Source organism: Ostrea edulis, chromosome 3, assembly GCF_947568905.1.
Source record: "Ostrea edulis chromosome 3, xbOstEdul1.1, whole genome shotgun sequence".
In the NCBI taxonomy this organism is placed as follows: Eukaryota; Metazoa; Mollusca; class Bivalvia; order Ostreida; family Ostreidae; genus Ostrea; species Ostrea edulis.
The window spans coordinates 62,890,397-62,917,344 of NC_079166.1; the positions used below are offsets into that span (position 1 = coordinate 62,890,397).

Sequence of the window (26,948 nt, forward strand, 5' to 3'; positions counted from 1 at the left end):
GTCGTTGATATCGATTTTCAATAAAATATCTAAGCATGAAGCAGAGGTGGACGACTCTGTTGTGTCTTTTATTTCGAGTTCACATAGATATATCGACTCGACATATGAATGAAAGTTATTATTGTTAATAGGTAAAACGTCGTCGATATACTAGTATCTAAATGTCGAACTGAAGGCCACAGCAAGATCTTTGTTCTTCTCAAGTAGAAGTTTTTGAATAAATTCTGCTTCATGTGAATATAAAAACAGGATGATTTCAGCTTCTCCATCGTCAACTTCCCATTGATTGAACTGGATTACAGGTATATCAATTCCATTATGAATTTTCGTTGATTCTCACTATTATATAAAGGTGAAACGAACCTTATAAGTTTAAGAATTTTTGTATATCACATATACAATATAATATAAGTTCAAACCAATATTCACTGCACCTGATACGAATTATGCAACGTAGGCGTGAAACGAGAAATACATGAATACAGTCGATCCTCTAATATACAGTAGACACGTGATAATCAGTATGAATTCGATATCCAGTTATTGTCACAGACACAATGTGGCATCCGAATCCTGCTTTTTCGGAAATTTAACACTCCTCTTCGTGCCATAAGTTTTCAATGCGATCGCAAATTGAAGAATATCTAATTCCTTACAAAAACATACCAGGATTGAGAGTTTAGCATTATTATTTCTACAGCACATGTTTTTACCGGTATACATAAAAATGATATCATTCCGAGGTGGCATTCTAAAGCAAGAATTTGTCCCTGTCTTCCTTTTTTCCAGTTTTAGTGATTAGTGTCTGTTCATGGGAATCAAACCCCATTTTAATGGTTTTCTTCTGAGTTGATTAGATCCTTTGTTTCTCTTCACTTCATTTCAAATAAACATGTTAATCCAGGTACTGAATTATGATCAATTTTCTGGAGTTTCCCTCAACAACCCACAGTCTGTCTTCGCTGTCCACACTGACACCGAGAGGACGAGACGATCCACCGCACTCTATGGCAGACAAGAATCGCCCGTCCATGTTCAGGATATGGATGCAGGCATTCTTGAAATCAGACACTAGGATGTGACCCTGTCTGTCTGTGGTGATGGAATGGGGACCAAACGTTTTACCACCTGTAGGTACGTTGTGACCTGCGTATGTGGATTTCACATTCCCTTGCGGACTAATGATGATAACTTCGTTGGCATTATAGTCAACATAACAAAAATCACCATTAATATTCTCTGTGATTCGCAATGTGGAACTATAACCATTTTCAAATATCTGTTGATTGTTTTCATCAAACTGCATCTCTTGTGTTAGTGATGCACCGCAGTATTTGCCTACTCTAATGCTGTCATTCCAATCATACTCTGTGTAACTTTGATTGCTCAATGCGACAAAAATGTCTCCTGCCGAGGTGGAGCAGATTCCTGATGGATACCCCTGTGTTCTAATGAGTGCCTCAACTTTTCCATTCTTCACTACGTATACATTTTGTGTCGTATTGTCCGTATATAAAAGATCCCCATCTTTGGTCACTGCTAGTCCGTATGGAGATGAACCACACGGGGTTCGAACTCTTTCCAGAACCGATCCTGCACTGTTCACTCGACTTAAGGCGTCAGTATTTCCAGATACCCAGGCTTGGTCATTCCCTATGCAGTTCACTTCATATGGTACTTTGTACTCTGTGTCTATAGTAGCAGTCAGTTTCGGTCTTGTCAGCAGCTTACGTTGACGAAATTGCAGACGAACTATTTGTTCTTTTATTTGCTTCATACTTGCTTGTTCAGAAATTGTTGTTGTTGGTGGAGAAAGATTACCAAGTAAGGAATATATTTCTTCATCACGTATCTTCGCTGGTGTAAAGCTGCCTGATCGAATCTTACTTTGTAGGGGCATATCTGTAAATTTGTCTATTTTCGACTGGTAACTAAGGATCTCACTCCGTCTGGCTTTCAGAAGTTCTTTATTCGTCTGGATAACATCACGAATAGCATCTAAAAGATTCTGAAACTCTAAAAGACTCTTCTTCATTCTGGTTACATCACGAGTCATCATAACATCAAGATCAGCACACCGTTTATTGACGATCCTATCAATCGTGCTATGTAGTCTACGAGCCTGTTCGGACAACTTTGATTTCAGTCTAACATTGTTCTTTGGCAAATCACGAATATCCCTTTTCATCCACTCCATGATCCTTACGTATTCTGGTGCAATTTTCCCCTCTAAGAATACTGTTTCCTTTACTATGACATCTTCATGTTCTTCAAAGATTTCTGCAATTTGTTTAATTTTATGACTTGAATGCGCCATTGAGGCGATGCATTCAATACAGATAGGAACGTGGCACTCCTGACAATTCAAGTCACACCGGTGTTCTCTATGGGTAGGACAAACTATTTTGGGGATTCCAGAATGTTTGTGGGAATATTTGATAACGTCATGCTCTTTGAGTGGCGGCGATAACATATGTTGACCAACACATTTTCTACAGAGATTTACTTCACAATTCTTACAGAACAGCTTAGCTTTGTTAGAACAGTCTTGACAGATGATTAACGCCTGAGAAAATACTATTCCTGGATCGTCCCTGGAAGCCATTTTTTCTCCAAAACATATATGCAATCACAAGTCGAGGTACAATATTCATATTTCAATTTGAATTTCCTATGAAAAACATAATTATATAGAGTGTTATATACGACGGCAACTCACAATGATATGATAGTGTTATATACGACAGCAACTCACAATGTCACACTAAAGACTAACGTACACCTCAATCATGATGTGGGAGTTTGTGAAACAAGATATGGTGTCCCGATAAAGTCATCTGCAAAAGTGCGACAACACTTTGTTACATAACACGCCGTCGCACTAACAACTTTTCTGGTGTTGCAATGAAGTGATGGCGCGACGGTTGTGTAAAGTGGTATTAGTGTGACGGCGTGTTCTGTCAGAACGCCACGGCGCGTTGTGTGAGGTTGTGTTGGGGCGAAGGCCTTATATACATTGCACTCCTGCAAATGGTCCTATCGGGACACCATAACAAATGTGTAACGTTCCAAGAATTCAAAGCGAAAGTTGCGGTATTCAAACAATACACCAATCTAATTAAAATTAGACCTTTCATCTCGCTCTTCGTTATCTGTTTGTCGCTCGTGTGACAAACAGATAACGAAGAGCGAGATGAAAGGTCTAATTTTAATTAGATTGACAATACACTACCTTTAAACTCACGATTAGACGTCTCCATATGGGTGAAAAATTCTCGAGAGGGACATTAAACAATATTCAATCAATCAATCAACTAAACCCACGATTGTGCGGGAATATGACACTTTTTAAAAAAAAAATGCGTAAATGGTTCCAAGAGCTTGACTCAAGGAAGGGAGCAGAAGGGCACGCCCCCATCATATTTATAATCAGTGATACAGATGTACATGTATGTCGTGCCCCAAAATTTCTGATAAGAATCGTTGAAGTTTAGTATAACCAGCCTTCATCAAACTTGTAGTTTTCCTTGTCAAGGATTTGCATGCATTGTAGGAAAGGAACATATATATCAGCACTTAGAATAAAGTTTCAAATGTGTAAAATCAATATAATGGAAATCATAGTGAGGGGACCAAAGACTTGTTGTATTGAGGTTTATGGGAAATGTTCCTATAAGAACAATGTGGACCAGCCAAGTCTGCTTTTGAATCAGGTGAGGCGTTGTTGGTAGGATTAGAAGTACTTGTTGTGCACCAACGTCTTCTGCCTGAGGGTTCTCTGTACTGCAGGTTTTGTTTTTATTATCACAGTAGTCTGCAATTTCTCTGCATGAATCGCTATTTGTTGTCAAATATATCTCGGTCGAATGTTATACTTCAGTGGCCAGCTTCACTACCTCCAATATTTCCAACAAAGGGTTGGCGGAGGTGTCCTCGAGTACCTTATTGCTGTTGTTGGACTTTCATAATCAGAATAGTCAACGGTATTCCGAGTACTGGCAATCGAAAACGCATGAAAGATGAAGATAACGAACAGTGATCAATTGCATAACTCCTATAAGCAATACAAAATAGAGAATTAGGCAAACACGGACCCCTGGACACACCAGAGATGGGATCAGGTGCCTAGGAAGAGTAAGCATCCCCTGTCGACCGGTCACACCCGACATGAGACCTATATCCTGATTAGGTAAACGGATTTACCCGTAGTCAAAATCAGTGCGCCAAAAACTGACTATACACAGAACAAGCTCTTGCATATCGAATCAGTTGAGATATATAAACACCATATGCAGGTGATAATGGAATATTGTTACATAAATGTGGGAAGTTGACGATGGAGAAGCTGAAATCATCCCGTTTGTCATACAGTTGAGTTGTCAGTTTGCCGTTAATGTCTACTTTCAATAAAATATCTAAGTATGAAGCAGAAGTGGACGACTCTGTGGTGTCGTTTATTTCGAGCTCACAGGGGTATATCGAATCGATTGATTGATTTGCTGTTTTCCGCCACACTCAACATTTTTTCAGTTATCTGGTGGCGCCCAGTTTTTGTTGGTGGAAGAGAGAACCCAGATAACATATGAATGAAAGTTATTGTTAATAGACAAAACGTCGTCGATATATCTAAATGTCGAATTGAAGGCCACAGTAAGATATTTGTCTTCTCACGTAAAAGTTTTTGAATAAATTCTGTTTCGTATGAATATAAAAACAGGTCAGCTAACAAAGGAGCACATGTAAAGTGCAAGTAACAGAGCCTTCAAATGACTTCACCTTGTAAAATACCTTTGACGCTCACTAATACACTTAATGTCATCTGACTAATTGACATAAGCTTGAAAGACGACCACTATAAACAATCAAAAGCACGTATTTTATATTCACTGCAATAAATACACTAAAACTGATGTCTCATTTTCCATGGCTTTTTAAAAACATTTTAAGGGATCATCTTTAAAGTGGAAAATTAAGTGTTACGGTACATATAAGGTGCCTATATGTATATGTGCTTCAACTAAGGAACAATGTTGTGAACATATGATAGTAAATTAAACTTGCCAACATACCAAATACCAGAGGCCTATGTCAAAAGACAAAAGAATTATGATATGGTCCGGACAAAAATTCTATCATTTGACCTCTACATAAAAGGTCCAATGTACACACACAATGAAATATATAAACTCTCCTTGATATCTCTCGATGGAAAGCATTAAAAGCAGATTGACCACGTAGTCATCAATTCAAAGTTAATAAGGTTAACGTAAGATGTGAGGGCATATCGAAGAGCAGATGTTGAAAGTGAACACCAGCTCATAATTGCCAAAGTTAAACCAAAGTTACACAAAACTGGAAAGTAGAAGGTTTGAGACATGTAAGCTGAAACTTTCATAAATAAGGCGCAAGTTTAACAGGGGGTGCTTACTCCTCCTAGGCACCTGATCCCACCTCTGGTGTGTCCAGGGGTCCGTGTTTGCCCAACTATCTATTTTGTATTGCTTGTAGGAATTATGAGATTGATCACTGTTCGTTATCTTCACCTTGCATAGAAGTGAAAAACAGGGTTTGGTGCATTACAAGAGCGTCAAGAAGATGATGTTCCCAATGTCACAGAAACAGCAAGAGAAGCACATTAACCCAGCATCGAATGACTGCACAGTACTAGAAAACAAAGCACATTAACACAGCATCCAATGACTGCAGTACTAGAAAACAAAGCACATTAACCCAGCATCCAATGACTACAGTACTAGAAAACAAAGCACATTAACCCAGCATCCAATGACTACAGTACTAGAAAACAAAGCACATTAACACAGCATCCAATGACTACAGTACTAGAAGGCAAAGACCTTGAAGAAGTACAGATTTGTTTAGGAGCAATGTTCATTCAGGAAAAATGAAGTTGCTGAAGAACACATGAAAAGGATAATTGGGCTGGCGAATATAGCATTCCTTGGAAGAAATACAAAAATTAAAATATTTAGGTCCAACTTAATATTAGATTTCTCTGGTAAATATACATAGAATTGCAGGCTTTCTTTTGACATTTTTAAATCTGGGAATTTTTCGACGAATGGAACACATGCAAATTTTGTATGATTTTCAAGAGACAAAAGAATACATCAACATTTGTTTGAATTCCGATATGATGCACTGTGCATTGCTGTAGATCATGTGTACTCTATTTCAGTTTCCTAAAAAAGAGTCCTCTTATTCATCAAATGCGGGCACCTGCTACAAGAATAATCTAAATGGTGTATGATTTCTCACTCTGATAATCTAAAAGGTGTATGATTTGTCATTTGATTGAAAAATTTAAAGACAAATTCTTTGATATCGGGAAGTTAATGTGATACTTGTGACTGAAATAATCAATCCAGCACCTCTTGAGTCCATTGCAAAATTTATCTAAAACTCAAGTGCCATTTATTCTACAAGTAGAAAAGGAAGTTGTAAATAAGGAAGAACAATATTTCCAAAGACGGTTTTTAATTATCTTGGCATGAAAAATAAGATACAAACTTGTCAAATTTGTAATCTTTCCAAATAAGTTTACACTAATAATTGAAATGAAAAACGAAATATAATTTCAAGCTTTTTACCCGCTGTTAAAACTTCTACGTAAGAAGAAGAAAAAATCTCTTGCTGTGGCCTTCGATGCGACATTTAGATATAACGGCGTTTTATCTATTAACAATTATTTTCATTCATATGTTGATTCGATATAACCCTGTGTACTCGAAATAAAAGACACCACAGAGTCGTCCACTTCTGCTTCATACTTATTTTATTGGAAGTAGATATCAACGGCAAACTAACAACTCAACTTTATGACAAACGGGATGATTTCAGCTTCTCCGCCGTCAACTTCCCATATCTATATAGCAATATTCCATCATCACCAGTAAATGCAAGGTGAAGATAACGAACAGTGATCAATCTCATAACTCCTACAAGCAATACAAAATAGATAGTTGGGCAAACACGGACCTCTGGACACACCAGAGGTGGGATCAGGTGCCTAGGAAGAGTAAGCATCCCCTGTTGACCTGTCACACCCGCCGTGCGCCCCATATCCTGATCAGGTAAACGGAGTTATCCGCAGTCAAATCAGTGTGCCAAGAACGGCTTAACAATCGGTATGAAACACGTCAGACAGCACTTGACCCAATGCGAGGTTGTATTGACGAACTAGATCGTTATAACGACCATAGAATTTGCGAAATGCTGACTTCAATCGAGACTGTTGAAATCCCTGTACCATCAACTTGTTTGTCAGTAGCTTACCTCGATTTAAAAACTGACTATACGCAGAACAAGCTCTTGCATATCGAATCAGTTGAGATATATAAACACCATATGCAGGTGATAATGGAATATTGTTACATAAATGTGGGAAGTTGACGATGGAGAAGCTGAAATCATCCCGTTTGTCATACAGTTGAGTTGTCAGTTTGCCGTTAATGTCTACTTTCAATAAAATATCTAAGTATGAAGCAGAAGTGGACGACTCTGTGGTGTCTTTATTTCGAGCTCACAGGGATATATCAAATCGACATATGAATGAAAGCTATCATTGTTAATAGACAAAACGTCATCGATATATCTAAAAGTCGAATTGAAGGTCACAGCGAGAGATTTTTTCTTCTCACGTAGAAGTTTTTGAATAAATTCTGCTTCATATGAATATAAAAACAGGTCAGGTAACAAAGGAGCACAATTCGTGCCCATGGGAATTCCAACAGACTGTTGGAAGACCTGATCACCAAAGACCACGAAGATACTGTCAATGAGGAACTCCAGCATATTTTTTATTTCAACTTCAGAGTACTTGTACGTGGAATCAGTGTGGTGTTTAACAAAGTAAGTTTTTGAATGACTGATCACTAGATATGAATATTTCCGTTTTTGTTGAAGAAGCAACTGTCTATGATGTCAAAAAGTCTAGTCTTTAATTTATCGTGAGGAATGGTCGTGTATAGTGTTGAAAAGTCATAGGTTTTAATGCTATTGATTTGGGATACATTCTGTGATTTCAAGTTTACTAAAAATTCTTTAGAATTTTTTAGAATCCACATTTGATTAACACCACTTCTGGCATATGTAGTCGCACAGTAAGTTTGAAGTTTCTCCATCACAGCTGTTAACATTTTCGTGAGGAGCAAAGATAGGGGCTTGGTAGAGCACTTACTAGATCCAGCAATGTATCTTTGTTTGTAAGGGTTTTTATGTAGTTTAGGAATCCAGTATAGGTACGGTAACTCATATTCATTCGACCCATTGACTGGAATATTAAATGTGTCTAAAACTGAAGCATGGTTTTGAAGAATTTCGTCTTTTGAAAGGGCAGTTGGAGTATAAGTATGATTACCAAAAATGGAATTAATGCCAAGTTCGTTTAAAATACAGTTGTAATAATGAGCCTTACAAACAAAGACAATGTTGTTACTAGCTTTGTCAGCTGGAACCAAAACATATTCCTCATGTAACCTATCTAATTCTTTTATCATTTCTGGTTTACTAAACACAGAAGGATAGATGGTACGTACTTTTGTTTTCATGTGTCTAATGCGGGATTTTAATATCCCTCTTATGCTTTTAACCCATTCTGACAATGTATCAAGTTCTTCTTTTTCATATTTAGCCCATCGTCTGGCATAATCTTCGACAGAACTCATAATAGAGATGAAGTTCTGTCGCCAATTAAAAGACCGAGGTTCTCTGTATTTAGGACCTTTAAGAATAAGTGATTTGAGGTCCTCATTTTCAACTATATCAACATCACCAGTAATAACATGTCCAACTGGACTGTAGTTGAAAGAAGATGAATAACAAGAACATGTTGGTGGATTACGTATAAGATGGTCTATATCTAAGCACTGCAAAGTTTGTTTATAATTAAAAAGTTTGGATGCAATAGTAGAAGTATAGCTGTAGGAAATACAGGATGTAGACTTGAACTTGAAATAAGTAGGAATACACGACTGAACCCTTTTATGACGAAGAATGTTGCTTATGTTGACGGCATCTATTCCTTTGTTTGTAAATTTTAGCTTAAGGTTTACACTCTCTCAAATGAGTCGATACGTAAGAGCTTGTCCTGTGTATGGTCAGTTTTTTTTTATTTTTATTTGAATGAAAGGTGAAGATAATAAACAGTGATCAATCTCATAACTCCTATAAGCAATACAAAACAGAGAGTTGGGCAAACACGGACCCCCGAATATACCAGAGGTGGGATCAGGTGTCTAGGAGGAGTAAGCATCCCCTGTCGACCGGTCACACCTGATGTGAGCACTATATCTTGATCAGGTAAACAGAGCTATCCGTAGTCAAAATCAGTGTGCCAAGAACGGCCTAACAATCGGTATGAAACACGTCAGACAGCATTTGACCCAATGATAGGTTGTGCTGACGAACTAGATTGTTATAACGACCATAGAATTTTCCGGGGGCATTGTTGATGTAAAAGGATGTTTGCTGAGCTAACGAGAATGCTGTCTGTATAGTTCAGGTCGGTCTCCAAAAGGAAGCGGAAGTTGCGCATATATTGAAGGTTGAACCCGAGGTGATTGGGCTACCTGCCAGTTGACATGCAGATAGGTTTACAGACCTGCTAAGCTATGGGTTAAGACACGGTAAATCCTTGTCAATTAAACAGGATTATTTAGATATAGAAATCAAATAATCCCCAATGTCGAATTGAAGGCTACAGCAAGAGATTTTTTCTTTTCGCGTAGAACTTTTTGAATAAATTCTGCTTCATAGGAATAGAAAAAGAGGTCAGCTAACAAAGAAGCACAATTCATGCCCATGGGAATTCCAACAGACTGTTGGAAGACCTGATCACTAAAGACTACGAAGATCAATGAGGAACTCCAGCATATTTTTTATTTTAACTTCAGAGTACTTGTGCGTGGAATCAGAGTGGTGTTTAACAAAGTAATTTTTTGGATGACTGATGACTAGATATGATTATTTCCGTTTTCCATTTTTTGAAGGAGCAACTGTTTATGATGAAAGGTGAAGATAACGAACAGTGATCAATCTCATAACTCCTATAAGCAATACAAAATAGAGAGTTGGGCAAACACGAACCCCTGGATACACCAGAGGGGGGATCAGGTGTCTAGGAGGAGTAAGCATCCCCTGTCGACCGGTCACACCCGCCGTGAGCCCTATATCCTGATCAGGTAAACAGAGTTATCCGCAGTTAAAATCAGTGTGCCAAGAACGGCCTAACAATCGGTATGAAACACGTCAGACAGCATTTGACCCAATGATAGGTTGTACTGATGAACTAGATTGTTATAACGACCATAGAATTTGCGAAATGCTGACTTCAATCGAGACTGTTGAAACCCCTGCACCATCAACTTGTTTGTCAGTAGCTTACCTCGATTTAAAAACTGACTATACGCAGAACAAGCTCTTTCATATTGAATCAGTTGAGGTATGTTTGTCATACAGTTGAGTTGTCAGCTTGCCGTTAATATCTACTTTCAATCAAATATCTAAGTATGAAGCAGAAGTGGACGACTCTGTGGTGTCCTTTAATTTGAGCTCACAGGCATATATCAAATCGACATATGAATGAAAGTTATTATTGTTAATAAACAAAACGTCATCGATATATCAAAATGTCAAATTGAAGGCCACAGCGAGAGATTTTTTCTTCTCACGTAGAAGTTTTTGAATAAATTCTGCTTCATATGAATATAGAAACAAGTCAGCTAACAAAGGAGCACAATCCGTGCCCATGGGAATTCCAACAAACTATTGGAAGACCTGATCACCAAAGACCACGAAGATATTGTCAATGAGGAACTCCAGCATATTCTTTATTTCAACTTCAGAGTACTTGTGCGTGGAATCAGTGTGGTGTTTAACAAAGTAAGTTTTTTGAATGACTGATCACTAAATATGAATATTTCCGTTTTCCATTTTTGTTGAAGAAGCAACTGTCTATGATGTCAAAAAAGTCTAGTCTTTAATTTATCATAAGGAATGGTCATGTTAAGTGCTGAAAAGTTATACGTTTTGATGTTCCTGATTTGAGAAAAGTTTTGCGACTTAAATTTACTAAAAGTAAATGCAACATGTTACATGTGTTGCAGGGAGCACAGTGCTATTCTCTTGTCACAGGGTGAGAAAAACCAATGCAAATGACCAGACTGGGGTTACACATGGAAACTTAGGAGTCCTGATCCCCACACAGGTGCTCTGCCAGCTGGTGACCAGACCAAAATGACTACTACAATCCCACTCAGGTGCTCTGCCAGCTGGTGACCAGACCAAACTGACTACTACATTCCCACTCAGGTGCTCTGCCAGCTGGTGATCAGACCAAACTGACTACTACATTCCCACTCAGGTGCTCTGCCAACTGGTGATCAGACCAAACTGACTACTACATTCCCACTCAGGTGCTCTGCCAGTTGGTGACCAGACCAAACTGACTACTACTTTCAAAATATTTCTGTTCACGATGGAGGACTTATAAATATGTTAAATGCTGATCCAGTGCAAAACTCAACAAAGGACTATGTAAGGTATGGGTCTTGTTTTGCTCCCTAAAAAATCTTTGTATCAAAACCTCAAAACATTCCACAGTATTCTATAAGATCCAAACTAGGTCGGTATCCTCTGTACTAGTAACTTTCTTCTGAAGTGGTCCGTGGTTGGACCCCTAGTGTATTACATGTACTAATCAGGTGCCCTCATCTGTCAATCAACAGTATTTACCACAAATACGGAAGAAATTCTATGATATACCAAGATCTCGGAGTCCATTTACAAAAGAAAAGCTCAGTTTAGCTTACATGAAAATTTAATATCTGGTGTTTCATAAAACTGACAAATTCAGTCTACTACATGTAACAAACATATCTTTTCTTTCATTTGGTAATATGTAACAAACATATCTTTTCTTTCATTTTGTAATATCTACCGGTAATAAACTTCTCTTTTCTTTCATTTGGTAATATGTAACATACATTTTCTTTCATTTTGTAATATGTAACAAACATATCTTTTCTTTCATTTTGTAATATTTAACATACCTTTTCTTTCATTTTATAATATATAACAAACATATCTTTTCTTTCCTTTTGCATTTGAAAGGGCAAATCCTTCCTCCAAATAAAGATCTAAAACCTGTAGGGATAAGATATTACCTCTGTAACCATTTACTTGGCAAGTTGATTAAGGCCGATGATTTGCTACATGATATGTGTGTTGCCCTAAAAGTAAACAAACCCCTAGATATTGTAGCAAATACTGTTTTACAACGTATCAAACTATTATGTGGCTTCATAACGAAAGACTGCATCACGTTGCGAAACGCTAAAATCGTCTCCTGGTTGTACACGTTGTGAAATGTTAAATCGTCTCTTGGTTGTACACGTTGTGAAATGTTAAATCATCTCTTGGTTGTACGCGTTGTGAAATGTTAAATCATCTCTTGGTTGTACGCGTTGTGAAATGTTAAATCGTCTCTTGGTTGTACGCGTTGTGAAATGTTAAATCATCTCTTGGTTGTACGCGTTGTGAAATGTTAAATCGTCTCTTGGTTGTACGCGTTGTGAAATGTTAAATCGTCTCTTGGTTGTACGCGTTGTGAAATGTTAAATCATCTCTTGGTTGTACGCGTTGTGAAATGTTAAATCATCTCTTGGTTGTACGCGTTGTGAAATGTTAAATCGTCTCTTGGTTGTACGCGTTGTGAAATGTTAAATCGTCTCTTGGTTGTACACGTTGTGAAATGTTAAATCATCTCTTGGTTGTACGCGTTGTGAAATGTTAAATCGTCTCTTGGTTGTACGCGTTGTGAAATGTTAAATCGTCTCTTGGTTGTACGCGTTGTGAAATGTTAAATCATCTCTTGGTTGTACGCGTTGTGAAATGTTAAATCATCTCCTGGTTGTACACGTTGTGAAACATTAACTCGTCTCTTTCACACGGAAATTCTGAAGATACACTTCTCCTTTCTGAGAACAAAACTCCACACCAATGCTTTTACTTCCTGTCGTCGTGGTCATCTGAAACTTGTCTGGCTGTACTTCTGTAAAAGAAGAGGCTCAAAGGTCTTAATGTTCCCCTGTGTATCACACAGTAAACGTTTTACATGTTGATGGGATATCAAGCACATCTATCAAACTCGGAATCCTGAATGTCAGAACTTTTTTTGTGATTAATAGTGAAGTTCAATACTTCTAATCTTTCTTATATACTGTAGATCTGTAGCTGTTCGTCCTCAAATATTTTCCAAGAGAGCTACAGATCTGCAGCTATGCATGCATACACAGGTTGATCATTACAGGGCACCTGCTTATTGCGGGGCCCTATAATAAGTGGGGTGTTTGAATAAGGTTCTAGAGAACTATTGTACCAGAAAACTAATACTTGGTTTTGACATCTACATCTTTGAATTATATCCCTTGCTCCAAATTTTATTTATCCTTTTAATGGCCATAGATTAAAGTTTTATTTCTATAGTTCAAATGATATCTAAAATATCGTCTGCAAATCATTTCTTACATACATGTATGTGACCCAGACCTTTTGACCTAAAAAACAATTGGGGTCATCCTTGTCAATTTTGCTCATATCATGACACACAGACAAGAGTATGGACACATATTGGATTTAAATCTATAAATGGGAATGTAGAAAACTTCCCCACATATCCACAAGGGAACCCAGTCAGGGACAGATAAGAACTTTATTATCGACAGCTTGTCCATCAAGCTAGAGGACTCTGAAAATTTACTTGCCTGGGTTTGATTTACAATTGCTTGAATCAAATTCAAAAGAAAACAAATGAAGATTGTGACTGGACGATTATTACTGGAGATACCCTGTTACCACATTTTCATCATGAACTTAGACATAAAGTAAATTGCTGGTCACTTTTAATGGTTTGATGATCAAACCAGTTCAGCCCTCATTTTGTATTGATCGTGTTGATGATAAATATCACTATATAGATTTATTTTTACACGGATGATAATTCAAGATACAGGTATGATTTTTCAATCTCTATTCATCTTCTTTTTTCTTTCTAATAAAACTATGCTTCTAAATTATGTTAAAAAACAAATGAATAACAAGAGGCCCATGATCCACATCGCTCACCTGAGTCACCTTGGCCCATATCTGAAGACTTTCCATATATATTTGCATGTAAAACCTTAGTCCCTTTTATGGCCCCAACCTACCCCTGGAGGCCATGATTTTTGCAAACTTGAATCTACACTATGTCAGGAAGCTTTCATGTAATTATCAGCTCTTTAGCTCAGTGATTCTTGAGAAGAAGATTTTTAAAGATATTCCCTATATATTTGTATGTAAAACTTTGATCCCCTATTGTGGCCCCATAGGGCCATGATCTCCTATTGTGGCCCCCCAGGGGCCATGATTTGAACAAACTTGAATCTGCACTAAGTCAGGAAGTTTTCATGTAAATGTCAGCTCCTCTGGCCCGGTGGTTCTTAAGAAGATTTTTAAATGACCCTACCCTAATTTTGCATTTATGTGATTATCTCCCCTTTGAAGGGGGCATGACCCTTCATTTGAATAAACCTGAAGGCCCTTCACCCAAGAATGTTTTGTGCCAAGTTTGGTTGAAATTGACTCAGTGGTTCTGGAGAAGAAGATGAAAATGTGAAAAGTTTACAACATCGACGACGACAGACAACGGACAAACTTTGATCAGAAAAGCTCACTTGAGCCTTTGGCTCAGGTGAGCTAAAAAAGCAATATGAACAGAAATATTTTTGGCATCTGATAAAACATCATAAGAAGTGGATCTACTAAAATCCTAGATAGAAAACATAAGGTCTTTGATCTTATTCTTAACCTTTTAAGATGAACAATTTGTAATGAATGATTTTTACAATTGATGTAAAAAAAACAACAACATTATTACCATATGGAACACTGTATGAAATGGGTCTGATAAATGATGAAAGAAAGGATATTGATTTTGTTTTCAACCTTTCATTTGAATCAAATTAGAAAATCAAAATTTACGAGTTCAAAATAGCAAAATATTCAAAACAAAAGGCATATGGTTTATACAATTCATCAGAGCAAACACACTTCCCTTAAAATTCTAAATACTTTCATTGTTACCCCAGTCTGGTCATGGAGTGAACAAAACTTGAATCTACACTACATGACGATGCTTGTCGGTACCACTGTCTATTTAGAAGATTTTCTATACCCCTCCAACCATTTTCACCATATCATAATTACCCCCCCCCCATCCCCTGGGGTGGGTGTGGTGCATCATTTGAATAAACTTGAATCCTCTTACTCTAAGGATGCTCTGTACCAAGTTTGGTTGAAATTTGCTTAGGTAAATGAAAAGTTTACAGACAGATGAGTGGTACACAAGAGATAAACTTTGTTCATAAAAATACACTTGTAATTGAGCTTTCAGCTCAGGTGAGCTAAATAGAGGAGTAGTTTAACTTACATACAATCTGTCTTATGTCTACTCATGCACAGTGCATCTGGCCTGGAGGTTATAAAACTTTTTTGAGCACGTTTTCATACTCAAACTGTGTGCTCTAAATCGTACTCATACTGAAAAGCAATGGTTATAAAACTTACATAAAATTATTCTTGCACTCAAATGGAGTACATCCTCAATATTTTTCGAGTATGTTTCGAAGCTTGCTCAAAGTTGTGCTTAATACAAACATGGTTGAGTTTGAGTACGATAAAAGTTTTATAACCTCCAGGCCTGATCTTGACATTGGTTCACACTCGCGACATACCAGGGCTTTTTAGGGTCTGTAGGGGGGGGGGGGGGGGGGGGGGGGGCTGAAATAAGGCCCCCATTCTCAATGCTAAAAGCCAGGTATTTTCCCCCAATTAATGCTTTGAAATTCCCAAAGAATGAAAACAAATCAAAGCAGAGTAGTCTTATTGTTCATAAATCTCCTTCACAGGTCCACAGATAATAATTTTTTTTTTTTGCTTTAAAACTGTTAATTTTTTGGCCTCTGCTTTTCTAAATGAGTTCAGCTTTCACCAAACTGAAAGTCAGAAGGAGTCCAATTTTACCTTAATTAATGCATTGGTTCAGTTTTTTCCCTCTACTTCTTTGTATGAAACGTTTTTCAAAATTTCAGTAAAATATCTCGAATTTTTCCAAATTGGAAAGTCCCTGGACCCTGATATTAAGGTCTAAGAAAACCTTGCATACATTGGTTCATACTCATGACATACTAGGCTTTGGTTCATAATCATGTCTAGTCAAATCATAAACTTGTGACCTGGAATATTCTTCTATCCTCTTACATTTTACACGTGACTTTGGCCAAATGACCCTGTTTCAGGGAGTAATTATGCATTGTGTTGTTATAAACTACATTCATGCCGTGTATAGAATTCTTATTTGTCTCCAATGAAAATTTACAAGGACATGAAACTGGACAGGTAGGTAAATGGTCATCACAAGATTTTCAGAGTTTGTAAGGAATTTCAGTATTCATGGACCTCTTTGCACGTAGCAAGTATGAACTCAGTTTCTCTGCTATATATGCAGAAGTAAAGAAGATTCTAAAAGATTATTTACTAACTAATGCATTTTCACTTTATGATTACTTTTGCCCTGCCCTAGGACTTGTAATTCTAACTAAGGGACAATCAATTTCACAAGCTTAGATAAGGCCTTGCTTACTATAACTGCATGTCTGCATGTCTGCAATAATCACAAGTAATAAAAGAAAATTTTATAAAGATTACAATTTTTTCAAACATTTTGGTCATATACATGAGGCCCCAGAAGTGATGACCTTGAAATTCCCATTTTTTTGTTTGCCTGTGCCATAAAAAAGTTCTAAATTGAAATTGGTTATTAAAGTAGTTTTAGAGTAAAAAACGTCCCATCAATGGAAAACAAACGACAGATGACAGTGAACAGGAACAGCTGGCAAATTACATCAAATGAGTGACTGAGGTGAACTAAAAAGACGACATTTACATCTTATCAAAAATAAACAAGAGGTACTGTGAGCAATGCTCACTAAGAATACCCCCCGCTTACCCCAATCTCCCAAAGGGTGTTGGTAATAGGTATAAACTACCTCTTTTCTGAGTGTAAAAAACAAATGGCATGACAAACCGAACCATATTGCTACTTCGATGTCCAGTGCGCGTGACCTTTGACCCTTTGACCCCAAAATCGATAGGGAACATCTTCATCCCATGGGTAGTCCATATGTATGATATGGTGACAGTAGGTGGAAAGGATAATGCTTTAGAGCCCGGAAACCATATTGCTACTTCGATGTCCAGTGCGCGTGACCTTTGACCTTTTGACCCCAAAATCGATAGGGAACATCTTCATCCCATGGGTAGTCCATATGTATGATATGGTGACGGTAGGTGGAAAGGATAATGCTTTAGAGTCCGGAAACCATTGCGTCTACAGACGGACGGACGGACAGACAGACGGACAACCCGATTCCAGTATACCCCCCCCCCACAACTTGTTGCGGGGGGTATAAAAAAGAACTCTTTATAGAAAGGTTTTTCAACTGAAATAAAACAAATTGCCAAATCAAAACTTCTTCCAAGCAGTCAATGCCCTCTGATATTGATTTTCATATACATGTACATCTCTCCAAACAAAATAAATTATTTTTTTTGAAGAAGTTCATCTGTTGACACTATTTTCCTTGCCTCCCTAGTCAATTCAGACAATCCACTGGTCCTACCGGCCAGCAACTTCAAAATGTTTTCGTGAAGACTGGTAGGAGATGTATCAAGTGGAACTCTGAATGTCTAAAGTGGGACAGAGTGGACTTAGTGAGGAAGGCCATAGAATGTATTAAAAAACCAGCTTCTCTGTAAATGTAGGAAATACAAAATACTATCGAAAGAAATGTTTTACTCAAGTGTTTAATGTAAAAACAATGTCATATTTGCAAACAGTATCCTGAATATGACACATATGAGCAACGAAATAACGTGATATAAGAATTCCATGTATTCAATTACTCCCTAAATACTGTATATCTGTCGAATTCGGGTGATGAAACTGTGTATGAGAAACTTACTGAACAGATTCACTTATGTAGTGATGAATATTTGTCCCACTCCCGCATGTAAACAAGTTGTTTTGCACCTTACTATATAAAAAGAGTTCTCCAAAGGGAAATAACTCAGACATCAAAACCAGCGTACATGTATTATATTATATAATATATACTCCTACAATACTCTTTTCTTATCATGATAACATGAAGGGCTGTAATGGAACCTTGTGATGATATATTCAGTATACCTTCAACATTCAGAACTTGTATCCCAGAATTCCTGAACACAGAGACGAGTCGATTGGATGAATCAATACAAGACAAAAGCAGATGCCTCGGGCCATCACTGAAATAACGGTAAATAACATAAAATGTATAATTGTTACAGTAATTCCTCAACAGAGCAGTTTTTAGCATCTTCATGAAATGCAGTGCAACAATTTCTATTTATTACCTTGATTCCTATCACATAATACTTGACATAATTATCAACTTTCTAGTTATTTCAACAATATTTTATTATGGATATTAATAACATAATTAGGATTAGGCAGAAGGTTAACTCAACAACTCATTAGGTAGAAATATATATATTTATATAAAATACCATTATTTCATACCTCAACAAGGGTAAAGTTAGCTGTACAGATCGGGAAAATTACTCACAACGCTCTGTATCTCTTTGGGAAAATATTCCCAATGCTCTGTATCTCTCTGGAAAAATATTCCCAACGTTCTGTATCTCTCTGGGAAAATATTCCCAATGTTTTCCCAGAAAGCTACAGATCTGCAGCTGTATGACCGTATACTCATAAGAGAGATCAGTGTATAGCATGAATGAAATACTAACTTTTTGGACTTGATAAAATTTACAGCATCACAAAGGAGGGCACAGAATTTGGCTGCCTTATGTTCCAGGCATGGACCCTGAAAAAGATTACATCACTACTAAATATAGACATCTTACCGTTAGCCGTGATATAACCTACATCACTACTAAACAGACATCTTAACAGGGCCGTGATACAACTTACATCACTACTAAATATAGACTTCTTAACTGGGCCGTGATATAACTTATATCACTACTAAATATAGACATCTTACCGGGGCTGTGATATAACTTACATCACTACTAAATATAGACATCTTACCGGGGCCGTGATATAACTTACATCACTACTAAATATAGACATCTTACCGGGGCTATGATATAACTTACATCACTACTAAATATAGACATCTTACCGGGGGGGGGGGGGGGGGGGGGCGTGATATAACTCACATCACTACTAAATATAGACTTCTTAACTGGGCCGTGATATAACTTATATCACTACTAAATATAGACATCTTACCGGGGCTGTGATATAACTTACATCACTACTAAATATAGACATCTTACCGGGGCCGTGATATAACTTACATCACTACTAAATATAGACTTCTTACCGGGGCTGTGATATAACCTACATCGCTACTAAATATAGACATCTTACCATGGCTGTGATATAACTTACATCACTACTAAATATAGACATCTTACCGGGACCATGATATAACTTACATCACTACTAAACAGACATCTTACCGTGGCTGTGATATAACCTACATCACTACTAAATATAGACATCTTACCAGGGCCGTGATATAACTTACATCACTACTGGGCCGTCACAGCACTTTTTCGTACAGGGACCAGGCTCTCTTTAATTAAGAAAATCATTATTGTTTTTTATGAAGAGGGAAATTGGAATTTACTGTCTTTTTCAGCCAAATAAAGTTTAAACATAAGAATAACAAAACAACCACTTTAACATTTATTCAGTTATTGATCCCCCCCCACCCCCTTACATTGTATGATACATTTTTAATTTTTTAAATGCTTTTAGGAAATGTTGTTCCTGTAATAGGAAAATGGGTAACTATTTGTCACATGATGGCCATTCTTATTGTTACAGATAGGGGGTTGCAGAAATTTACATCATATTCATTAATATGAGTTAAAACCTACCATATGATTAAGTAGTTAAAAAGAGCTGAATCATTGTGGGGTGACTGTTAAAGCTGAACACAATTTGGAATTACATTGATTAAAATATATAACTGTCAAGCTTTGCACAGAATGCAAGAGTTATCTTCCTTGGACTATTTCCTGGATTGTCTACTAACCCACACACAGCATTTCGTGTCTGTCTCTTTACCTGAAGTTGTTCAATGTAGCTCTCGATGTCATCCAGGATGAGAAGATCAGGACTGAGTACTCTGTTGTGGATGGTGGCACAAAACTCAACAACTTCCTCCACTGTTTTCATGTATCTATAGCATTAATACAAGTTATTAAAACATGGCAAAGTTGACTACAAAAAATATACTTCACAAGTAATCTGACAGAGGAAGGCTCTGTACTCCCTGGACAGAATCTCAGTGAGTGAAATAAGTTTTCAAACTCTTTTTTTTTTTTCGCAGTACATTTGAATGAGGACAATAAATCCTCATAATATTATCCATTATGCAAAAAAATTGTTCTTATCCTTGTCACAATTATAAAACTGCATTATAAAAAAGCAGTCACTTTCCTGCATTACTGTGGGGTGTCACTGGTGAATTTATCACATATTAAATCAATACTATGTACTTTTCTTGAGTGATGTGTTTAAAAACTTTTCTGCCTTACAAAAATTTTACAGTCTTCAGAACATTTGCCTCTGGTCTTGGCATTCCATGCACACCCGGTGGAAGATTGGTGAAGGGCTGCTGGCAAATGTAAGTCACATTGGCCTCTTTAGTTGCATAGGAGACAGCACATTGAAACAACAAATTCTGGAGTGTGCTACAATGAAAACAGACTGAATATTATTACATGTGCTCCTACAATCACAATGTATCATCCTATCACATGTACATAAATTAATAGAATTTTTTTTTAAAAATCGGATTGAATATCGACAATTTTGTACATTGTCAAGAACATGATGTAGAATGTAGGAAACCAAACATATCCCAGTGTATTCCTGGATCCGCCACTGATTCGTAGCAGAATGTGAACATCTACCAAGATGACAGTAGGTCAGCCATTAAAGCACCTGTACAGAGAAACTGAAGGTCATAAGTTCAAGTTTTAGTTTATGCGACATCCAATAAAATAATACAGGGGTATTTAGAAAATGGAAATGACGTGTAAAGGGATGTGTCAGTCCTGCACCTTAGTTAGTAGTGATCCAGTTTCATGGCTCAGACATATGTAATATAGCGGGAGGGGGGGGGGGATGCAATGGACCAGACCTAATTTCTGCGGAAACAAGGGAGTTATCTATATTCGGTCTTGGGGGATAGGAAAGACCGAATATAAATAACAACCTCGTTTCTACAGATATTAGACCAGACCGGGATTTGAACCCAAGCCCCTTGAATCTCCAGTCAGGTGCTCTACCAATTGAACTACCTTGCCACTAGCGACTGAACAAGTCTGACTTCCACATTCCTTCCTCCTTAAATGTCTTCACACTTTGATGACATCAACCCTCTGTCCCTGTCCCCCAGCAGGCATTTTCACCTGTCAGTTCCAGGGGCTGGTCTACAACCCCGAATGATTGATTGATTGAATATTGTTGAACGTCCCTCTCGAGAATATTTCACTCATATGGAGACGTCACCACTGCCGGTGAAGGGCTGCAAAATTTAGGCCTATTTTCGGCACTTATGGCCATTGAGCAGGGAGGGATCTTTATCGTGCCACACCTGTTGTGACACAGGACCTCAGTTTTTGCGGTCTCATCCGAAGGACCGCCCCATTTAGTCACCTCTTATGGCATGCAAGGGGGTACTGAGGATCTATTCTAACCCGGATCCCCTTGAATGTAATGGAGAAAACACAACAGACCAAACTGGGATTCAAAATCATGCCCCTTAGATCTCTAGTCAGGTGCTCTACCAAATTAGCTATCTGGCCACCAGCAATCGAACCCGTCTGACAGTCACAGTCGTCCCACTTTCACACCTTTCCTGACTCCGAAGAGGCATTTTCACCCATCAGTTCCAGGGGCTGGTTTACAGCCCAAATGTAACAGAAAGAGAGAAAATGCAATGCACCAAACAGGGAATCTGAATCCGAGCTTCCTGAATCTCTAGTAAGGTGCTCTAAGTCTAAGTTACTTTAGTTCTAACTGAAGTATCTGGCCACCGGCGATCGAACCTTCCTAACCGCCACATCTTAATGCCCAACCAAGATTTACACATGTAACAGCAAATAACAAACCCTGCGAACCTTTTTATAACCAATCATCATGTTGAAGGCATACTCACGAAGTACTTTTAGTCCTGAGAACACAATGCTCAACATCCGTTGGCCTGGTGACAAGTGACTTTAAAGCTGATTCATGGTTCTCTGAGAAAAGACAATAGGACGATTCTATTGGGAAAATGTGTGCTAGTGTAATCATCTGAGCGTTTCAATGTAGACTCGTTCTTTTTGAAATGATCAAATCGTCTTCAGAACCTAGAATCAAACAGTCTGCGTTCTCAAATCGAAAGTAGGTCAACTTATTTACAGAATATATATTTACAAATCCGAATATATTTTCAGTTATTGGGATTTCTCAGAAATTAAAACATAATTTTGAAAAATAAATTTTATGTATAAATTTTTGTAGCACTTTTCTTTGCTAAGTACTATATTGATTACTTAGTTTGTAATCCTTTTTCGTTTTGTAAAATATATTTCATAAAATGAAACAACCCAATTATCTTGCGGTTTGATTGGATAGGAATGACATCATCATTGGTGAATAAAAAAGTAAAAAAAAAAAAGTTTATGATCGGTTGAGTATAACCTCACCTGTAAAGTCTGCCGAAAATAGATTAACTAAATCCCAGCTCACGGACACAATCCATGAACCGAAATAGAAAGTAAGTACTCCAAGTACAGGAATTTGAACCAAGGTTACCCAGATCATCAAAATTCAGCGTGTAATATTGAATTAGATCTTTGCTACCATTTATTTCCAAAAGATGTTTAAATGCTTGCATGTGCAATTGTTTTGTGTATTTGAATGCATTATTCAAGATGTATTCTGGATTCAGATTCGAAAGACAAAGTCAGCAGAACTTACGTTCACAACAGGTGGTAAAATACTGTACATAAGATGATTTAGTCAGCTTGTTAAGAATAGCCCTAGTAGCCAAGAACATAATCCGCTAAGGTTCGGAACAGATCTCGGTGAATTCTTGGAGGGTCAAGCTCTTTGATGCACTTTATATTGTTATATTAGATATATACATGTCTGTATATCATGCATTGACTGACAAACCATGTCAAAAGACTTTGGACGGTCAGCAGAGTGTGCACATGTACATTCAGTAAATACTCTGGATGGAATTAACTTTTGTCAGAGACGGCTGCTGGTGTCTTTGGATTATTATTGTCCCTCTGAAGTATAAAGAAATATGATGTTTTAAATTCTGAATTGTTATCAAAACAAATAAAGCTTTTTAACACACTGATAAAGATGCATTTCATTTTCATGGATTTAATATTATCAAAAGTTATGAAATTGTGCAATGGTAAATCAAACTGTTAACAGTTCTTGGTCTGAAAATCAACATGGTAATTATAAGATATATGGGAAAAAAATGATCACACATGTTGTATGTATATATTTCTATCTCTTTGTCAATACCTGGATTATACCTTTAGAACTTTAGCATTTTCTGTGCTGATTCAAAATATTGGTTTTTAAAGATATTTGCACTTAATTTTCTCGTAGATTCTGAAGAAAAAAAATCAAGGCTTGATTACACCTGATTCTCCACCTGTTAAGAAAATAAATAGTATGGGCATTTTTTGATCTATGTATTTAGTATTTAATGACCGGAAAGATAGCAGTGTCTCTCAGTGAATATTTTAAGTATCCTTAAAAAAGGCTGATTTACTTAGATGATGAATAAATTTATTATGGACCATGATAAATCTTGAGATTTAATAATAGGTAAATGAAATCAGTAATCCGTTATTTAGGTGTGCAGTATCAAGCCTAAAACAATACAATTTACTATCTTTGCTTTACTATTAAATGATCTAAAAATAAATAGCATGATATTAATTTACTATCTTTGCATTGCTAGTGATTTAAAAATAAAACATTGGTATATTACAATTCTTTTAGACCCTATGATCCACTAAGACTATTTAGTTAAATTGTGGTTGTGTACCAAACTGGGTATAGATAGAGGATTTCATTTCAGGACATGTAGTAGGTAATTGATAAGTACTGTGAAAAAAATCAAAATTTTTTTCATGAATTTGTTAAAACCTACTTTCTTTTCAAACTTTATCAATGCAGACATAAGCTGCCTTCAAGCTTTACTAGCATTCAGATTTAAGTCCTTGCATGCATGATGCATGTTTAAGTTGGAGATCAGATGCAAAGGAGGGGGACCATTAAATGTCTTAATTATTGCAATTTTGTTTCTTTTCTTTCAGTCTATTTTACTAACTTAAAAACATTCAGATTTGAATTATTTAGAACAGGAAAAATGCTAATCACTGTTTAATGTTGGAATAAATGAAGTGGAAAGTATATCATAGCCAGGGCCCCATGAAATGCCTGTTATGTTGTCTTGTCATAGTGAGGACTCGCTGACTCATTGCTTTATCAATGTTTAACTTTACAATGCCTCTTATCAGGTAAGAAACATGTGACTCACTGGTGATGTCAAAGGACTATATTTGTTCAGCATTGTCCAAAGGGTTTTAAACTTTCCACAAAAAAGAAATATTAAATGATCTCAGTTTCATTAAAGGTAATAATTATGTAGCCATTGTGTTTGGGGAATTCTGGACAGTCACTGAGAAATTTGAAAAACGAATTCTTTGTCATGCCTGAGCAAGCACATAAAACACATGCATTTAAATTCCAAGGAAGTGTTTTATGTTTCTTGAGTGATTTAAATTCTTTGATTCTTGCAGGAAGTATTGAGGACTTGAGTTATATATGAACAAAATGAAGTTGAAGTCCTTCACCCTTAGCAGTCCAGAGGGTAGTGTCCACTCACACCAGCCTGACCAATGACTAGAGAGTGGTGTTCTGACCACTGAAAACCATGACAACCAGACAGCTTGTTGCCTAGGTAACAGAATGACCAACAGTGTGATGGATATATCAGATCACACTGGTCCTGTGGTCAGCGGTGAATTTGAGGTGGAAAGATTGGAGGAGTCTCTGAATAGTGAGGAATTGTGGGATGCTAGTCCAGACTGTGGTTGGATTTTGCTTGAGCCGGATATACTGGCGTCTCTGCTGAGGAATAACCTGGATAAGGTAAGGTCATCGACTCTGGAGAGTTCTCAGTTTCTGCTTCAGGTTCTTTTAGTGAAACCTCTAGTTATTCTGTCAGTAGCCTTTGGTTGCTTTCATTTGTGAGATATCTAAGTCATATATCTGTTGTTGGTTCCTTTAGTGAGATATCTAATTAACAAAATGTGTTTTGGTTTTTAGTTAACAGCATGTTGGTTGCTTTAGTGATCTATCTAGTTATTTAAATAACAGTTGGTTCCGTTAGTGAGATGTCTAATTAAGAAACTTTGGGTAGTCTCTAGTTAACAGTATGTAGTTAACAGTCTCAATGATCCTTTAGTGAGATACCTAGTTTGTGTCTGTATTTAGTTCCTTTATTGGGATATCTAATTGACATGGTTTCTTCATTTTGATCTCTAACCGCCGCGGTGGCCGAGAGGTTAGAGTGTTCGCCCCGCATGCGGAAGGCCCGGAGTTCAAATCCCGGCCGCGACACACCTAAGTCATTAAAACGGGTAGTGACAGTTCCATCGCTAAACGCTCGGCATCAGATGTGAATGTCATGGGTCCTCGGAGATGACCTTAAAAATGGATGACCCGTGTCACAGTAGATGTGGCATGCTAAAGAACCCTCACTGCTCAATGGCCGTAAGCGCCGAGTATAGGCCTAAATTTGAAGCCCTTTACCGGTCTTGGTGACGTCTCCATATGAGTGAAAAATTCTCGAGTGAGACGTTAAGCAAGATACAATCAATCAATCATTTTGATCTCTGTAGTTAACAGTGTGTGGTTGGTCTTCATAGAATTTAAAGCAAATTCTGGAATGTCCCAACTCTCATGGGGCATAGGTTTTGAGAAATCATGGTCTAAAGATAGCTTGCTTTTACAGTTTTGTGTAATTATATCTCAACTTTGACCTTCACTTTAAGTTAAGTATATGTGTAAGTAATAATGTAGTACCTACTTGCACGTGCATACATGATGATATAATACAAGATGTTTAGACTGTAATATTTGACAATTAACCAACATTGAATTGCAGTCAATATTTGTATGTTATACGGTTTGTATCATAGCTACTTGGATTATCAATGCATGTCAAAGATACTTAAATTGTATTGAAACATATAATCCGTATGAAATTGATCAGTTGTCATCAGTTTATGTGATTAGTTTAAGTAGCTCTCACTCACAAATAAAAAGTCAGTTTACAAATCTTTGATTTGTGAAGGTTATGCAAGTCTTCAGCCATTTGTTATCTCCACAACAATCAGCTGGTGTTTAAGTTTATATGTACTGACATCATTTCTTGTTGAGAATTAAGAGTTGGGCAATATTATTCCAGCCAGCTAAAGGTTCTGCAGCTATATTTTTATTCTATGTATAAATCATGATATGTATGTATCATTTTTAAAAAAATGTTTTTTGATATGTTGTTTTCATCTTATTTCATTTAAATATTATTGTAAAATGATGCATAATGCGAAGTATATCTAGACAGTAACCGAGTTTTCCGTAGGAGCATGCTGCAAGTGATTGTACTTAAAACTCAACTCAAATGTACGAAATTAAAACACAAGAATAGAATACAGTG

The 26,948-nt window shown here is 37.0% G+C and overlaps 3 protein-coding genes across 8 annotated transcripts in view; 1 reads left to right on the plus strand and 2 right to left on the minus strand.

Annotated features, from left to right (window-relative positions):
• Positions 1-895: 895 nt before the first annotated feature.
• Positions 896-2,605, minus strand: LOC125676340 (tripartite motif-containing protein 2-like). Its single transcript, XM_048914222.2, has one exon. It carries the CDS (start codon positions 2,603-2,605, stop codon positions 896-898), a length of 1,710 nt encoding a protein of 569 aa, XP_048770179.2.
• A 9,213-nt stretch (positions 2,606-11,818) lies between these two features.
• LOC125673041 (uncharacterized) lies at positions 11,819-23,480 on the minus strand. Of its 2 annotated transcripts, none has more exons than XM_056158466.1 (7): positions 23,369-23,480; positions 22,365-22,557; positions 20,737-20,892; positions 20,264-20,378; positions 18,910-18,986; positions 18,308-18,405; positions 11,819-13,069 (listed from the first exon to the last, which is right to left on the minus strand). In XM_056158466.1, exons 2-7 carry the CDS (start codon positions 22,499-22,501, stop codon positions 12,948-12,950), a joined length of 705 nt encoding a protein of 234 aa, XP_056014441.1. In that variant the 5' UTR covers positions 22,502-22,557; positions 23,369-23,480; the 3' UTR covers positions 11,819-12,947. The 2 variants fall into 2 exon arrangements, with proteins under 2 accessions (XP_056014441.1, XP_048765253.1); XM_048909296.2 differs by lacking the exon at positions 23,369-23,480 and adding an exon at positions 21,020-21,145 and having other exon boundaries at positions 22,365-22,501.
• The window catches only part of LOC125673040 (mucin-17-like), a 41,240-nt gene continuing 36,868 nt past the window's right edge, over positions 22,577-26,948 (plus strand). For 2 of the 5 annotated variants that reach the window (XM_048909285.2, XM_056158460.1), the window contains exons 1-2: positions 22,815-22,967; positions 25,027-25,378. In XM_048909285.2, the coding sequence (XP_048765242.2) occupies positions 25,196-25,378 (183 nt within the window). In that variant the 5' untranslated portion in view covers positions 22,815-22,967; positions 25,027-25,195. Of the gene's footprint in view, positions 22,592-22,814; positions 22,968-24,699; positions 24,861-25,026; positions 25,379-26,948 lie in introns of those variants that run through there. The other 3 variants (XM_048909284.2, XM_048909283.2, XM_056158461.1) reach the window with 3 other exon arrangements.